The sequence below is a fragment of the Wyeomyia smithii genome, chromosome 3 (assembly GCF_029784165.1).
Source record: "Wyeomyia smithii strain HCP4-BCI-WySm-NY-G18 chromosome 3, ASM2978416v1, whole genome shotgun sequence".
Classification (NCBI taxonomy): domain Eukaryota; kingdom Metazoa; phylum Arthropoda; class Insecta; order Diptera; family Culicidae; genus Wyeomyia; species Wyeomyia smithii.
The window spans coordinates 6,287,971-6,306,773 of record NC_073696.1 but is presented as its reverse complement, the minus strand read 5'-3'; the positions used below and the strand labels follow the sequence as shown (position 1 = coordinate 6,306,773).

At 40.1% G+C, this 18,803-nt stretch overlaps 1 protein-coding gene across 3 annotated transcripts in view; it reads right to left on the bottom strand.

Moving 5' to 3' along the window:
• The window catches only part of LOC129730225 (neuronal acetylcholine receptor subunit alpha-7-like), a 365,219-nt gene that overhangs the window by 42,021 nt on the left and 304,395 nt on the right, over positions 1-18,803 (bottom strand). For all 3 annotated transcript variants that reach the window (XM_055689380.1, XM_055689377.1, XM_055689378.1), the window contains exons 11-13: positions 3,999-4,144; positions 3,812-3,934; positions 3,589-3,727 (exon numbers count right to left, since the gene is read on the bottom strand). In XM_055689380.1, the coding sequence (XP_055545355.1) occupies positions 3,589-3,727; positions 3,812-3,934; positions 3,999-4,144 (408 nt within the window). The remainder of the gene's footprint in view (positions 1-3,588; positions 3,728-3,811; positions 3,935-3,998; positions 4,145-18,803) is intronic.

Here is an 18,803-nt window from a genome sequence, read left to right as displayed (position 1 = left end):
TTGCAAGATACCTTGGACAATTTGTCTGCTTGGGCTTTACATCTAGGTATCGAATTCTCTCCGGAGAAGACTGAGATAGTAGTTTTTTCTAGGAAGCATGAACCTGCTCAGCTTCAAACACAATTAATGGGTAAAACGATTTCTCAGGTTTTGGTACACAAATATCTTGGTGTCTGGTTCGACTCTAAAGGCACCTGGGGTTGTCACGTGAGGTATCTGATGAAAAAATTTCAACAAAGAGTGAATTTTCTTTGTACAATAACCGGACAATGGTGGGAAGCCCACCCAGGAGACCTTATAAGGCTTTACCAAACAACGATATTGTCTGTCATTGAGTACGGGTGTTTCTGCTTCCGCTCCGCAGCAAACACACATTTGATCAAACTGGAGCGAATACAATATCGTTGTTTGCGTATCGCCTTGGGTTGCATGCAGTCGACCCATACGATGAGTTTGGAGATCTTAGCTGGAGCACTACCATTGAAAAACCGCTTCTGGAGCCTGTCTTCTCGTATTCTAATCAAATGTGAGGTCTTGAACCGTCCCGTGATTGAAAATTTTGAAAGATTAATCGAACTTAACTCTCAAACCCGTTTTATGACATTGTATTTCAATCACATGTCCCAAAATATTAACCCTTCTTCGAATATTCCAAATCGTGTCGACTTATCAAATACTTCTGATTCTACTGTGTTTTTCGATACATCCATGATAGAAGAAACTCGTGGAATCCCGGATCATTTACGCGTGCAGTAGATCCCTAAAAATTTTTCCAATAAATATCGAAACATCAACTGCGACAATATGTACTACACTGACGGATCACTTCTTGATGGGTCCACTGGCTTCGGTATCTTCAATAACAATTTAACCGTCTCCCATAAGCTTGATAATCCTGCTTCTGTTTACGTCGCAGAATTAGCTGCAATTCAGTACACCCTAGGGATTATCGAAAAAATGCCCACGGACCATTATTTCATCTTTACGGACAGTCTCAGTTCCATTGAGGCTCTCCGATCGATGAAAGATGTTAAGCACTCTCCGTATTTCCTGGGGAAAATACGGGAACATCTGAGTGCTTTATCCGAAAAATCTACTCAGATTACTTTAGCGTGGGTCCCTTCTCACTGCTCGATACCGGGTATTGAGAAAGCGGACTCTTTGGCTAAGGTGGGCGCAACAAGTGGTGATATTTATGAAAGACCAATTGCCTTTAATGAATTTTTCGCATTTGTACGTCAGAATACGATCATCAGTTGGCAAAATGCTTGGACCAAGGGGGAACTGGGAAGTTGGTTACACTCCATAATCCCCAAGGTATCGACGAACCCGTGGTTCAAGGGGTTGGATGTAGGTCGGGATTTCATTTGCGTGATGTCCCGGCTTATGTCCAATCACAATAGATTTGACGCGCATCTCCGTCGTGTTGGGCTCGGGGAGAGTGGTATCTGTGCCTGTGGTGAAGGTTATCACGACATAGAGCACGTTGTTTGGTCATGCCCTGTACACCGTGACGCCAGGTCTAAATTAATAGCTTCCCTGCAGGCCGACGGTAGGCAGCCGGCTGTTCCTGTTCGTGATGTCTTGGCGAGCCGTGACCTATCCTACATGTCCCTTATATACGTTTTCCTGAAATCCATCCACGCCCCAGTTTAGTCCTATCCCCTTCCGCCTACATCCAATCAAACGACAAGAACACGTTAAGACCCCGGATCCGGAAACAGCAATCAGACCCGCACGATACTCTCAAGGCCCGATGGATAAACCCAATATGCCAGTCCGTAATATCTTGGCCCAGCAGCGGAACAAATTTAATATGCTGCTTACCTATGGCAATGAAAACCATCAAACAGCAAACTTGTGCTTTTAATGCAAAATATTCTAGCTTTAAGTTAGATTTAGTTTCAGCTCGTAGTCGGCAGCGAGGATAAAAAATTTGCTTTTAGTTACTAAGATACTTTAAAAAGTAGGCTACCAGATATAATTGGCGCCGTTAAACATTGAATTGTGTTTGTGCCGTGTCAAATAAACTATAGATGAAGAAAAAAAAAGGAAATGAAAGGAAAAGGAAAAGGAAAAATTGATCCTAATGTTATAATTTCTATTAAAAGAGTTCATAAGATATATTTCGCTCCTGGTTATAATTTTAGGTAAAGCCTTTGTTTGAATGAAAATTAACAAGAAAATCGAGTCAATTTTGAAAAAAATAATGAAATAAAAGTAGTTCTGTCGCCAAATGAAATCACATTAAAGAAAATAATTGAGAGGACCTCAGCTTGCAATTTATCGGATAATCTTCAGGCTTGAACAAGAGCTCATTTCAGTCGCACATAAGTTCGACTTCCGCCCCGCAAGTGATTTGTAAACCCACTTTACAATTAAACAATTAAACGAGCTTCGATCTCACCGATCAACACTCCAATTACCACGTCGTTCGAATAACGAATTGATTTCCGATGTAACTCTCGTCCGCACTCATGAACGGAAATCAGGCAAAAGCATTAGACGTCCGACTGCAATTAGTTACGGTACCGTAAGCTCATCTCATTTCCCATTCTTCCCCTACCTCGTAATGGGTACAACACTGATGCCGGTTAACCTCTCTTCGGTCGAATTAACTTTAAACTTTACTTGTGCTTTAAATAACAGCTCAAAAAAAAAATCCTCTCCCACCGACGTCTCCTTAAATAAACCCAGATTCATTTGCGGCTGAAAAATTTATACTTCCGACATGCCCTGCCAGTAGTGTGTAATGGAGAGAAAGGAAAAAAACCTCTTCCGCAACATAAAGTCATGGCTTTTCCCCATCCTCCACCGTCCCAATCATGCCACGTCATTGTTTTTCTCAGAACTTTCCCGTTAACCCAGACAAGCGCCAAGCTAAGTGTAGTGATGCTGGAAATTGAATTATTTTTCAGTTCTGCATTACAACCAGATAAGGAGAAAGAGAGAAAAAAAACCGACTTCCCATAATAAATAAGTCTGACTTTACGGTCCAAAATCGGTCTCGGTCTCCTTCCGCAGGCGGACTAACAGGCCCAGTAGTAAAAGCCGAAGTAAATCAACCGAGATGAGGCTAATGAATACCAGATTGCTGAATAATTAACGCGCAAGTAGGTACAATCTCGTTCCGTCGAACGCCCAGCGCCGTTATCGCAGATTTCGTTTTATTTACCCCACCACCACCACCCGTCCACTGTCATGTGGAAAAACACCAGAGCCCCAGGTCGATGGACCCGGCTCGGGCTCAATAGAGAGAAGCTTGGTTCCGTAGAAAATGCTAACCAGCTAGGCAATCAGAAAGTGTGGGCCGTAATGAATCCTAGCTTCAGCCTGGTTTTTCTTTCGTTATCCCTCCCCATATACTCGTCCGGCAGGGTGACGAGTGACGGGCGCTAAGTACTCTCTGCTCTCACTGTAATACACTACAGCAACAGTGCGCGGCTTCGCATTTCACCTCAGCCCGATAATTGGCCGTTTAATTATTTAGCCCTTGCAACATCCCGTCGCCCGGTGAGTTTTAATTTCGTACTCTGGAGCTGGCGCGTCAGGGACGGCTTACAAACAGACGGGAGGGAAATTAATTACCTGATCGGTGATAAAACGTATCTCTTTTAATATTAAAGCTAGTTCGTAATCAGCGGATGATGTGAAACACGTGTGTGGTGGCGCAATTGCATCTGGCATTCGATTGCTTCCGATCGGTCCCATACTTCCATCATCGCTACTGCAATAATAAAAAAAACGTTGCGGAAAAGGAGAGAAGGTTAATGCAACTTTTACGAGCTTCTCTGGAAGGGGTTTTACGTACCTATAAACAGTCCTGAAATATGTTGGATTATGTGGCAGTGTACCTCCGGGGGTTAGTGGTCTACAGTTGTGACGAAAGTCATCATCTATATCTAATACGTTCGCTAGTAACGACTTCGATGATCTAAAATGTATGGAGGAAAAAAGGGTTGAAACTATTCAACGATTCAAGCTAAATTTTCACTCACCGCTCTTTCAGTTCGACATCCTGTATGTGCGTTTTCCGTTCGGAACTATCCGATGTCGGCGTAGGCGGATATTCCATCGACAAGTGTCTACCCGGTCGGCTCATTCTTAAAATACATGGCAGCCAATATAAAAAGATGATTCTAACCTGTCGGCGATAAAGAATAAAACGGTTTCAGCATTTTTTTGTCCTCGCAATGCTCACAATCAAACTCATCCGAAACCACTCTGGTTATGCAACTGCACAACGTTAGCAAATCGATATCCAATTAAATGCAGTCGTCGCAACGAGAGACTCGTTCTGTGTTTTATGCTAATTTCAAATTTAACCCGCGATTTGTCAGCTATGAATCGTGCAGGTGTTCTCAAATCAGGACACAATTCCCTGTTGTCATTAGTCGGACCATTGATTCGACTCTATCTTGGAATGGCTGGGAAATCCCAGCCTCTAATCGGCCGATACCGAGTTATGCTAGAGAAGAGTTTTGAACAATGAGATTATTCCAGGTCTCGAAATCGTGACATTAAGAGTGTTGACTCGATGGAAAGTAGTGAAACAGGTTTACAAGTAGTGAGTCGCGAAATGATGAGACGGAATCATTTGTTCATGCTTCAAGAAGGGCCACCGACTCAATTGCAGCTATTTTCGAGATACAACACTCTTCAATTCTTTGTACAATGTTTTCAAAAGTTTTCGATGGGAATGATTTCATAACATGAATATTTCTTTCAGAGAAACATGATAATTCATCCTTGTTAGAGTTGTGGCAATAGAAGTTTTCACTCTTTCAATCTTTTTCTCTCAAAGAACATGCCAAGAACATACCAAAGTACCATATCTTGCCTTCACGTGCCTTTGGTTGAAATGTCCAGATGCTCGCAAATTTTATGAAAACATGACTTTTCGGTCCACTATGCCCTCCACTGAATGACCAGATTTCGGTTGCGGCTGGAAATTTTAGAGTTACCTTTATTCTTATTTCTAATGTCATGATTTCGGACTTGGTCCCTTCTTGTGGAAATTTCTTAGCACTGCTTCTCTTCTACTGATTTTTTGAAGTAGAATACTTCTCTCAGGAAGTTCGGCTACATAGGGATGTGAAATGAAAATCTAAAACCGAAAAAAGTGAAAAATATGTCCGATTTCAAATGCTAATAAATCGGTTAGAATTCGATGGATTTCCTTCGTTCTTGCAGCAATAGATTGCAAAATCTTCTAAGATTCTTCCCAAACTAAAATAATTGTAGTTTTATTATTCACACTATTGTACTATTGAAAATAGTCAAGCCTTGTCAAAACGAAAAATTCGACCTCTGATTGGTCGTTATATGCTTGCTTCCCAAGCACGGTCGACAGGATCATATACCTTGCAATTGAAAACATGCTATTTGGCCTATATAAGAGCCTGTTTCAGCCGGAGCCGCTCATAATAGTTCTAGACAGCGACAACAGCAGTCGTCCTTCCTTAGCAGCAGCACTAGCCCTGTGGTTGGTCACCACGTCTCAGGAGCAGCGCGGTTTTTCTCAGCGTGTGTCGCCAGACAGCCATTATTCCTCCCGTGTTGGGGCAGCATGATGATTGCCATCAGGAAATCCAATTTCGGAAATCAAAATGCCTTTTTTAAGGCAAACAAACAAGTCATTGAAAGTTAATAATTTTTGTCAACGCAAGCAAGCATTCTGTGTTGCATCCTAGCAATTCAAATTTGTCGCACCCGTCTAATTTACTGAATGTGAAATAGCTTCCATCGGGCATGTTGTCCGTGTATCTCAATTCCCCCAATGTTAGGGCAGCTTAAAGGTTGTAATTAGCAACCGATTTTGAACCGCAACATGCTTTTTCAAGGCAAATAAAAAAATAATTGAAGGTTAATAATTTTCTGGCATCAACACAAGCAGACATTCTGTGCGGGATGCAATCAAATTCTGTTGTAGTTGTCTAATTTTCACTTTATTTAGTAAACCCCCCACTGTAGGGGCAGCGCAAAGGCTGCGATCAGCATAACCGACATTGAATAATTAACTGCCCTGTTAGTACGCATTAACAAAAGCAGTTAGTACGACTATGCAGAGCTAGTATGAAGTCGATTCAATCAATCAGCATAAACAGAATTTCGTCGTCTCCCAGCTGCCAAGTTGCAACATGATGCAACACGCAACAGCGAGCGAACGAAATCGCTTGATGTTACAAACCGCAATAAGATAAGGGTTAAAACCGTTGCGTGTGTGAGAGCACCATCGGTGTTTATTCGCTGGATACACTATCTACTGAACGCAATAATCTGCTTACATGCGACATGGAGACGGGAACATTTTCTTCAACCAAGCTGCACAACACGACACAAAACATGTTATTTTGTTGCTTCAATGAGAGTGCTATCGGTCCGGCTCGACAAGAAATCATTTTTGTGCATCCGTGCTACGAAACTGAGGAAAAACTTTAAAAACTGAAAAAAGAGGTGGAGCTTATCAAATGATCGCTCTGAGCCGGAATAAAGTCACACATATTTTTCAAGTTATATCATTCCACCCCGTACGTAAAATAATTCATTCCTATTTTCATCCCTATATAAGAGCCTGTTTTAGTCGAAGCCGCTCATAGTAGTTCTGAACAGCGACGACAGCAGTCATCCCTTAGCAGCAGCGGGAGCGAGCAGTGGGTACCATCGATAGCGGATAGCGGCCACAACTGTGGCATGGCTGCGGATAAGCGTAGCAGTTTCAGCGGATCTCACCATCGATAGCAGCAGGGCCAGCAGAAGCAGGTACAGCGGGTACCAATGGCGGCCACAACTGTGGCATGGCTACGGATAGCGTTGCAGTTGCAGCGGGTATATCAGCATCGATAGTAGCAGGGTCAGCTGATGCAGCGACACTCCCTTCACTAAAATGCTGTTTCAGCGTGGTAGCGGGAAGCATCAGCAGCAGGCTTGCATGAAGTGAATACATCAGCCAGCAACTTTCTCTAAGGCCTCTGCCATAGTAGACGCGAAAAGCGGCGCGAACCGATTCGCTCGGCCGTAGGTTTATGCACAGCTTTACTGATGGCTGTACATTAACCTACAGCCGAGCGAAACGGTTCGCGTCGCTTTTCGCGTCTATTATGGCAGAGACCTAATGGGAAAGTTGTATCATTTTGTTCAGAAGAATATTATTGTCGGTAATAATACAGAGATACGATTGCGTAAATCCGATTTTGAATTGAACAATTGTTCTTTTGAGAACAAATAACACACTTATTTGAAGAGTTAATAGCTTTTGGTACCAATAGCAGTATAGTGACAGCCTCAGCGGTAGATGCAGATTCAGCCGGTACTTCCCTGAGGCCGATGTAAAGGTAAATGGGAGCAGCACGGCGAAACAGTTCGGGTAATGCTTAGACGCGCGTCATTTCTCGTTCTTGATATTCCCCACATGAAACGACGCGCTTTCGTATGATAGCGGTGGTATTAGCGGTAGATGCATTTGCCAACACTTCCTCCAGTAAAGCCGTGTCTAGTTTTCAATGTGAAAACACCTTTCTCATTGTGTCGACCGTGCGCCTTAGTTCTCACTATCGAGGTAACACAGAGATGTAAGATAAACACTACATCGTATGATAAATTGAACAATTGTCCTTACAAGGACAACAAATGAATTGTAAAGATTTAATTTTGAAGTAGAATACTTCTCTCAGGAAGTTCGGCTACATAGGGATGTGAAATGAAAATCTAAAACTGAAAAAAATGAGAAAAATTCCAAATTCTAATAAATCGGTTAGTTTTCGATGGATGGATGAAATTGTAGTTTTATCATTCGAACTATTGTACTATTGAAAACTCTTAAGCCTTGTCAAAACACAAAATTCAACCTCTGATTAGTCGTTATACCGCGCTTTCCCAAGCACGGTCGGCAGAGTTATGGACCTAGTAAATTGGGAATGCATCATTTGGCCTATATAAGAGCTTCATCAGATAATAAATAAATAAACAAACATTTCATCGGATATTAAATTGAACAACTGAAATTTGAAGAACACAAATGATTATTTGAAGAGTTAATATTTTCTCGTTTGGCGCTATAATCCAAAGTTAATTATCTTCATCTACATGCATACTCTGATTATTATTACGTGTTTGCGTCGCTTAGTGTTTGGCTACGGTCATGCAGAACGCAAATAACGGCGCGATGCGATTCGGCAAGAAGAAATCTGTTGAAATGTATAGCCCTACTTCGCCTTAAAAAGAGCTGTACATTTCACCACGGTAAGGCGAATCGCATCGCGCCGGCATTCGCGTTCTGCATAACCGTAGCCTTTGTTCCGTTCCCGTTTAATGATGTCGTATTAAATGTGCATATTACAATTCGGCAGCACCTCAACTTCTCATTTGCACAAAATTTAAAAATATTCAATGAACTTCATTCAGAATATCAGACAAAAAGAAATAACAATACTGCCAATGAACGGTCAACGTTTATTTACTAGAAAAAAATGACTGACACGCAAGCAACCGGGTTATCTTTCTTGTAAAAGTATTCTACTTCAACCTTGCGGTCGTGGCTTTGCATACAACTTTCTTGTGATTTTTTTTAGCTATACCGCCCTTCAATCCGAGAATCAATCTCTGCTCAGTTCCGTTTGTTGCGGTTTAGCTAAACCAGGACACTATTACTCTTTAGCTGTCCGTTTTGTGGGCTACATCAGAACTAAACTTTTTCTGTCCCAGTCAGCACACGCAAAAAACAATGTAGTTTAGAATCCACAAAGACATTAACACGATGACGAACACGTAAGGAATCCTGAAAAAAGAATCCTCAAGACTGCCCAGTCTGTTCTAACCGCTTTAACCTCACTTCAAAACTCTTGTAACCTTTGCAATTTTCATCCGATTTCGATAGTTTTAGCACCAAAAGATTCAGTAACTTATCTACTTATCTATTTCAAGTCAGTCGGCGCCTCTTCTTCCGGTTTCCTGGGGATATGTTCCGAAGCTGAAGAATTTTATGAGTTTTTAGACCGAATCTCACAATTGGGTTGTTTAGCTATTCACGGATTTCCGATTTTTATGAATCATCTGAAAGAGTGTTATATCCGGAGCACAACGTGTTTTTTTAAAAATTTATACCATTATCCTTCGATTTTTAAACGAAGAATAGAAATTTGCTTTAAATCGCCACAATGACATTTGGTATATAGGCGAACTGTCATTGTAGTGATTTCGAGCAGTTTTAAATCGTGACTAAAAAAGCAACAACGATAGATTTTTTTTTAAATCACGTTTCACCAATAAAATGCAGATCTTTCAGATGGTATAAAAACTGACAGTGCTAAACAACCTAATTGTTGGTTCAAAGTTAACGATTCCGTCACCGGGTTTAAGATATCCAGAAAATTTTCACTATGGATTCTCTGTGTTAGTTAGCTATGGTCAAAAGCATAATGAAAATTCAAATACAGCTGTTGAAGATGTGGGTGAATCGGTTTACCGAAGCGAGACAACGCAGCCAGAGAAGCAACCTACATAAAATTCAAATGCGGTTAAAAATGTTTTAGGAAAACGGTGCACCGTAAACGGTAATCAGAATCAGTATTAGAAATTAGTATTGATTCGTAGCATTTTAGAAGAGTTGGCGTTTTTTAACTATCCATAGTCACGAGGCTTGCAGTTTTTCCTTAGAGAATTACTAGCGTGTAGGAGAAGATCTTTCACAGCGAAAACATCTGCACTCCCACTGGTGAGCAAAACCGACGCGCTTGATTAAATAGTGCTGCGATTTGTGTAGGTCTAAGGAGCTTGCGAAAAATCATCGCGGTGGGATCTGAATCTCTCTCCAGGGGCTAATGAACTGGTGTGAGTTTTCGCACACGAAAGGACATTACGCTTAGTTAGAGTCATCCTATTGATGTCACACCATTTAGCAAAATTTTCCAACTGATGTTGTAGATAGAGAGCATCCTCTGAGCACCTCACTTTGGCGTAAATTTTCATGTCGTCGGCAAAAGATATTCTGGGGCGACTGAGAATGCAGTTCACATCGTTGAAGGAGGGGATGAAGATTAAAGGCCCGAAGTGACTACCTTGTGGGATTCCGGAAGAAGCATGAAATTTTTGCGATCTGTTGTCTCCAGCCTCCCAGCTGGTCTCGAGGTGCGATGCTGGCCTAACAAGTCGTAGGTTCGAGTCTTGGCTCGGGAGAGACTGTTAGTGTTGGAAGGATCGTGGCGCTGGCCCCGCAATTGTCCTGTGCACTTAACAGTTGGCTGCGAAGTCTATAATAAACAGAAGTGTATAATAGACAGAAGGTCGAGTTTCGAATCGGAATGTAGCACCAAGGCTGTCTCCAATTTTTACCATGATGTGGCGATCCGCAAGATACGGTTGAAGCCAGCGTAAAATGTTTCCGTCATATCCCATTCGGTCAAGTTTTTCAATGGTAATGTTGTGGTTAATTTCATCGAAGGCTGCTGACAAATCAGTGTATATAGCGTCGGTTTGGTGCCCTTCAGACATAACATCCATTGCAAATGAGGTGAACGTTAGAAGATTCATTGTTGTTGAACGCTTTGGCATGAATCCATGCTGCGTATCGGAGATAAGAGGCTTACAATGGTAAAAAACCTAAATTAATCCACCTAGCGGTCAGACCCAGCCTTTCTCATTCAATTTTTTATTTGTAAAAATAGATTTACATGAACGCTTCAATCCAATAAATGTATATTCACTCTTTAGGTTCTAAAATATTGATGTTGTAATCTTTACATATAAAAATGCAGTCAAGTCTGTCTGTCTGTCTGATCCATATAAGCCCGAAAACTACCGAACCAATCGACGTGAAAATTTGTATGTAGGGGTTTTTGGTGCCGATAAAGGTTCCTATGATAGTTTGAGACCCCTCCCTCTTCTGGAAGGGAGGGGTCCCATACAAATGAAACATAAATTTCTGCACAACTCAAGAACAAACCAAGCAAATGAAACCGAATTTGGCATGTGGATGTTTTAAGGGGTAACTAATATGTCCATAATAGTTGGATGAAACACAAATTTGTGCACATCTCGAGAACTAATCAACCAAATGAAACAAAATTTGGCAGGTAAATGTTTTTAGTGGTAACAAATATGTACATATTGGGAGAGGACTGGCAACATGGCCAATAAAACAAACGTACATTGAATCGGTCCGTAAATTTCTAATAAAATTCACGTGTATTTTCGCACTAGAGGTCATGAAAGGTTGTAAATTTTCAAGTATATCGGGTGTCGCGTGTGTAAGATACAAATTAGCTAGAGTGGAGTGAAAATTAGAAGATAAAAAATGAGAGTGATTATGCAGTGTAAATTGGCACAGAAGATATAGTTCGCCATTCGTGTACGTTTTGATTTTTACCAAGTGAACGGTAGTGTTAGTGAAAAGAGAGTGGAAACCGTAAAGAAGGAATTAGGTTCAACACGTCCTCTCAACTGACATCGATTGGGTTTGTGTGTTTTTTTTATCTTCCGCTGAGCTTTGCGCGCAGCGAAGTGCAAAGCTTTCTTGCATTTGTGGTTCCTGCTGCTGGCTCGCAAAATGCAACTGGAGAGACAGGAAACAGAAGCTAAGCATTGGTTTTGGTGATATTTCACGTCGTGTTTGAAACGGGATCAGAGTAAAATTGTGACTACCTATGTTAACGCACACAGCTTTTCTTCCATTCGATTTGAACGGCATGTGAGCGAGAGAGAATTTGTTTTTTGAAGTAGAATACTTCTCTCAGGAAGTTCGGCTACATAGGGATGTGAAATGAAAATCTAAAACCGAAAAAAGTGAAAAATATGTCCAATTTCAAATGCTAATAAATCGGTTTGCAGCAATAGATTGGGAAATTTTCTAAGATTCTTCCCAAAAGAAGATAATTGTAATTTTATTATTCACACTATTATACTATTGACAATAGTCAAGCCTTGTCAAAACGAAAAATTCGACCTCTGATTGGTCGTTATATAATTGCTTCCCAAGCACGGTCGACAGAATCATATATCTTGCAATATGAAACATGCTATTTGGCCTATATAAGAGCCTGTTTCAGCCGAAGCCGCTCATAATAGTTCTAGATAGCGACAACAGCAGTCGTCCTCCCTTAGCAGCAGCACTAGTAGTGCAGTGGATACCAGCGATGGCGGAAAGCGGCCACAGCTGTGGCGTAGCAATGGATAGCGCACTAGTTGCAGCGGATTCCAGCAACGATAGCAGCTGGGCCAGCTGATGCAGGGACAGTCGATACCAATGGCAGCATATAGCGGCCACAACTGTCGCATGGCTATGGATAGCGAACTAGTTGCAGCGGATCTCAGCATCGATAGCGGGTGATGCAGTGAGGCACTTTAGTGAAATGCAGTCTCTGTGCGATAGTGGGCACTAGTAAATGCATTCAATGAAAAGTTGACTCATTTTGACAACACGTGAGCCGTCTAGTTTTGAGTGTTCAATCAGCTTTTCACTGTTTATTTTATCACAAGGAATACTTTGTTCGCACTGTCAGTGATAACGCAAAGATGTGATCGGCATCTTATCCAATACTAAAATGAACAACAAATTGTCCTTTTCAGGATGAAATAAAAACTTGATTGAAGAGTTAATATTTTCTAATGAGTTAATTTACATTTTTAAATTTGTAAAAGTTATAAATTTTACTTCATCTTCGTGTCTCAAAACGTACTGAATTATCTTTTCCTTCAGTCATGAGCATGACATCCGAAAAAATTTCATCTCAAAATTTTAAAATTGTCGAGCCCCAACCATGACAAGCAACTTCTTATATTATTGAAAAAGGTCAATCCTTGTTGAAGCGCAAAATTCGATTGATCTGATTGGTGAACGTTTATTTACTAGAAAAAATGACTGACACGCAAGCAGCCGGGTTTTCTTTCTTGTATAAGTATTCTACTTCAACCTTGCGGTCGTGGCTTTGCACACAACCCTCTTGTTATTTTCTGCCTTCGAAGAAGGTGCCGATTTTCTGATTCTTTCTCTCTCGATCACTTGCTGTGTGTGTTGGGTAGCGCGTTCATGTGTTCATGATTTTTTTTACGTTGCATCAACTTGCAAGTTGCAGTAGGCTGACATGAGAATGTGTGCTCAGCAAATAGACCATCGCACGGTGACGTCGCGCACTTGCGTTTGACAGCTATTGGTGGCTTTGTTTGCCTTCGGGCGATGCAGTTTGGTTCTAAATTATAGCAGATCATTTCAGTTGTGACCAGTGATGCCACATATATAGATTTGTCTGCTTTTATACAGATTTCTTGCGTATTTTTCATACAGATATCTGCATGCAGATTGCAGATTTTCTGGAAATAATACAGATTTTTTTGGTTTTCATGGGGTAGAAAATTGAACTTCTTGATGTGGTTGAAAAGCGGAGATCGGCTCGGATGCGGTTCAGCGTGTCGTAGGTTTTACTATATTCATATGCTACTATAAATCTTTGAAACCGCTAACTTTCACAAGATCGAATTGATAGTTTTACAATAGAGTTTGATCATCTATCATTCACACGCGACAAATATCTAAGTGCTTCGTCTGTCATGAAGAGTTCTGATCGGTTACGGTCATTTGACCATATTTGACCCTATTATTTTTATGATTTTCCTAGCTTTTGGACAAATGTTGATACACTTGATTTTTTTTTTATTCAATAATGTTTAAATCTTGTTGGATGCAATTTTTTGTTTTTGAATTTTAAGGGCTTTGGATGCATGTAAATTTGCCAGTTTTTGAGTTTATTAGGATACTTAGCTCATTCCAAATTATATTACAAGAGAAAAACGCGTTGTAGATCTTATATCCTCTAAAATTGCGGTCGGCTTACAGTTTCCGAATAAAGCTTAACGTCTTACGAAATAAAGCTACTCGTTGATTCGTGAATGGGTAAATTAAGGTGTTCATGAGCCGAAACGCGTAGAGTCGTACGATACGTAAGGTAACCGAAATTACTTAACCTCCACGATTCGCTTGTATCCCGTCACTGCAAATATGATGAGGTTTCAAACATGTTGGCACCTGGCGCGCTTTCGTGAGTTCATATATCGAAGATCGCACCACTAACCTCGGGAAAGTGCGTGCACGTCGGGTTCAAAATTGGAAGGGTCGGTCAGTTCCTCTATTAGTACAAAGCTCGTTATTTCCGTCGTACTCCTAAAATCAATGAAACAAAACGTCTTAGATACATAGAAGATAGGTTCGCGAAAAATATCTTAGTGGACGAGGGCCCATAAATACCGCCAAGAGTTTTATCGTATGTAGAGAAGAAACGCGACAAACAACTAACACAAAATTTCTATACCCGTGGTGCTTGTGGAGTGTGCAGGAGTATATCCGGCCTCTTGTAACAACAAGTATCGAACTAACACCCCTTTCCTTCCTTCCTTTGATCTACGTTCTGGACCGGCAGGCGTCGGTACTGATCAGCATGCAGGGGTTATTGGAGATGCACATCGAAAAGCTAAATCCCAAGCAGGAATCACTAAATTCGATTTACAACTCCAATCGATCCTGATCAGTAACGAAGTGGCAACCGGTGGTGATCAATCAAGCTCAAGCTCAAGCTCAAGCTCAACGAAAGGACATTACGCTTAATGAATTCACAACAGAGCTCACAACAGTGCTTTACTAAATGTCTCTTAAGCATACGGTTAGATTTTTTAAGCGGGAGGTACAAAATAGGTAAACAAAAACCTCGTTATTCAAAAATCCGCGTGAAAACTGCGTTAGCTAAAAAAAAACAGCGAAAATAAACCACCAAGGAAGGATTCAGAAAAAGCCCAGACATTCCACGACCAGTATTATTTGCATTAAAATTGTCCTCTTTTGCGATTATTCCGGATTTTTCGCTAGGCGGAGGTTTATTTACAATGTGTTTTCCTAAAAGACGTTTATGATTTCCAACCGGGAAGATTTTTGAACTAACGCGGTAATGAAATGGTTAATTCAAAAATCCACGTTAAAAATCCGCGGAGAAAAACAAATGAGGGCAGCGAAACTGAAAAAAAATCTAACCGTCCTATATCATGTTTGCTCTGTGAATGCTATCCAATTTATCTCAGCAGTGCGCTTCACGATGTATTTCTGTGTATTCTCACTAGAGTGATTCACCAATCACCACTCTTGTTTTGCTCGGCTGTGGTGTAAGCAACAAGTGTATCATGTTTTCTGCGAGCACAACGAGTATTTTATTTAATGTTTTTGGTAAACATTCTGATCGTGCAAAAGTTTTTGTGTGGTTTTGAAGAGGAAACTTCGGAAGATAAAGAACGTCCCAGAATGGCACAAAACGTTTGAAAATGAAGAATTAGCGACTACAAATGGTTTACATTATGCATCGACATCAACGCTCAGGATCAACAAGGGAAAATTTGTGGGATCAGCTAATCTATTATGAACTGCTCTAACCAGGCGATTGGGATAAATGGAACCTGAAGGAGTTTATAGTACTTCAGCTTAACTTCAAGGAAAAGTATTGACATCATGACTCCACTTGCCCCTTTTTAATCTATACGTTCTTGAAGTTATTGAAAAAATGAGCCAAAATATGATATAGCTTTGTAAGGAAAAGTTCTGGGGATACATAGTTTTTGACAAAATGTGTGTTTTGTGTGCCCTTACAATTCCTTCGAACAACACTTTCATGTAGAATGCAACCAACAAAAGTGAAGTACAAAAAATTAACTTTTAAGTAAGTTCCATGTAATATACTTTATAACTTTGTACCGAAAAAAGATAGGATTTTCATTTGTTCAACGAAGTTTCATATTGTTGAATCTTCTACAACTTTGCTGAATAAACTATTCTTCTATCTCTTAACACAAAAAAGTTAATGTTTTTATTTTTAGTATAGTAAACTTTTCATAGGGTCAAAAATCGTGAAACGGATCACTCAAAATCGCGGTGTCTAATTTTTTCAAATAAGTATTAAAAACTTTAAGAGTTTCATTCCGAAAGATGATTTTCCAATTTTTATTAAATTTGAGTATGTTTTGGAGCCGTGATGGTCATTTGAAATTAAGGTCAATATTCTATTTAAATAGACATATCTTTAAAACATTTATTTATATGTATTTGTGCCGTGTCAAATAAATTATAGATGAAGAAAAAAAAAACATTTATTGCATCGAATTTGATGAAATCTACACAGCAGATGCATCCTTATTTGTAGTTTATGAAATTTTTTTTTTTTTTTTTTTGGAAAAATAGTTTTTCAATAATAACTATTTAAAACAATATATTGAAAAACTATGTTCTGGGGCGCTGAAAAATATGAAAAAAATCCCAAACATTTCTGACAAAATTTCGAAACTCTACTGAAAGTTTCGAGTTGGTGTTATTTTTAGTTCAAAAGATATGGACTTTCAAAGTTAGTACCGCAACGCAAATTCAAGCGAAAAACGCTCCTAAACCCAGCTTCCTTCAGTTCTCATCCCAAAAAGTGCACCATAATGACTAAAAGAAACAGTATGTGCGATCTCACCCCACTGGTGCGTTCTGTACGGTTGTTCCTTAACTAAATTTTGCATTGTATTTTAGTAAAGTGTGCAGGTAGACTTACGGCAAAAAGTATACTGTCTTAATAATTAAGTTGGGTAACAGACTAGGACTATTTTGACCATTTTGCGGCTAAAAAGCATTCCTATCAAACTAAATTTACAATTGGGATTGTCAATAATAGTACTGCTCGCTCGCTTCTCGCTTGAAAATGCGTTGCGACACCAATTTTGAAAGCCGATACCTTTTGAACAAAAATAACACCAACTCGAAATTTTCAGTAGAGTTTCGAAATTTTGTCAGAAATGTTTGTGATTTTTTTCATATTTTTCAGTGCCCCAGAACATAGTTTTTCAATATATTGTTTAAAATAGTTACTATTTAAAAAAAATAGTTTTTCTCCAAAAAACTATTTTTATAAACAACAACTAAGGATGCATTTGCTGTGAAAATTTCATCAAATTCGATTTAATAGTTTTAAAGATATGTCTATTTAACTGGTCAATAACGTAGCTGGCCACGCCCAATGCAGATCAATAGAGGAAAGGATATCGGGAGTGTTAGTTCAATACTTGTTGCTACTAGAGACCGAGGAGTCCTCTGCATCATCCACAAGTATCAAAGGAAGGAATTAGTGTTACTGGAAAGGAATTGATCTGGATCCATCGAGGTTGATGGTGCGATCTTTTCGACACAAATTCGCGCCCGATATGGTTACTTCTCGGTCTCTGGGCAACCGGCCACCAGGAGACGATATAAATAAAACCGCGCCACGATCGCTGCATACAGGAGAATCGAAGTTTTTAGTTATGTTCGGCAACCTACAAATCGTAACAATTTGTATCACACCAAACAATATAATCCCGATTTTTATTGCGAATTACGATATTTTGTCGCGATTATTTTAATTTGTTTTTTTTTTTGTCGCGAAAAACTATACTATTACGATATTCATCGAACGAACGAAACCCACTACGTGTCGCAACGTGCCGGAATAGAACCAACGGGCGGGCAGACTTCAAATAACTGATTTAGTACACCTCGGAAGTCACAAGACACCGAAAAACCATAGATGAGCAAAGTTCATCAGGGCCGAAGACGCGTTTGCACCGGAGCATTATGCGCGATCGCTCTATTTCGTCTTACCGACGCATACGCACAGGGACACGGTGTTTGGCGCCGATTATTTTTTACTTCACGAATAAATAAACTAGGATACCTACTGAGCTTGAGCTTGAACGACCGCACATTTCGTAGTTGCTCCTCCGTGAGGAATCTGGGCTAAAGAAGTTGCACAGGGAACCACGTTATTTTATTAAAAACCCGAATACCTGTAAGAAAGTAAACGCAGTCAACTGGATGCGGCTCTTGAAAAGGTATACATCGCGTATAATCCTTATATTTATTGCGAATAATTACGATATTTTGTCGCGATTGATTCCATTTTTCGCGATTAATAAATTTATTACGATAACGAACGAAACCTACTCTGAATTGCAACGTGCTGGAATAAAACCAACGGGCGGGCAGTCTTGATAGAAATGATTTAGTACATAACGGAAGTCACCATACACCGAAAATCTATAGAGGACGCACGACCACTCTATTCCCTTCACCGACGCATGCGCGCAGAGACACGGTGCTTTGCGCCGGTTACTACTTATTTCTCGGATAATAAAGCTAAGATACCTACTGAGTAGAAAAACTGGCAAAGCTTCATGCATTCATAGCTTAAAAATTATAAATATGCAAATATGCATATCGAGCAAGACACATTACTAAGTTGATTACTAAAATGCCTAAACAATCGCATACAAATTTTTTTTTGCCATGCTCACCGACGAGATTTCAACATAAGTAAATTAAAAATGTGTTTCAATATTTGTCCAAAAGCTAGAAAAATCACAAAACAAGGACATAAAACTAGGCAAAGTGTTCATAATCGTCCAGTCGGGATGCGAACGGTAAATTTCTAAAAGGGTAATAATAAGGTGCCGTGGTCTATCTCTTCTGACCATAAAGTCTTGCTTTGTAATATCGTCGAAAACCGCGAATCGAAAGCGATTGAAGGTAAGCAGAAGCTAGGTTTCTGAGCTACCATGGACATTGATGCCAATATGTTGCGGAATGAAGTAGTGCGCGAGAGATATCACAGACAATTGGCAAACATTGTAGCTACACTGCCGTTCCAAGCATAGCTGTCCCAGCTTGCATAAGGTTTGTGTAGAACATGGGACTACTATGATTGGAACGGCAGTACAGATGTTGATATAGATCAAAATTGGCGCAAATTGAGCGGAAAGATCATTGG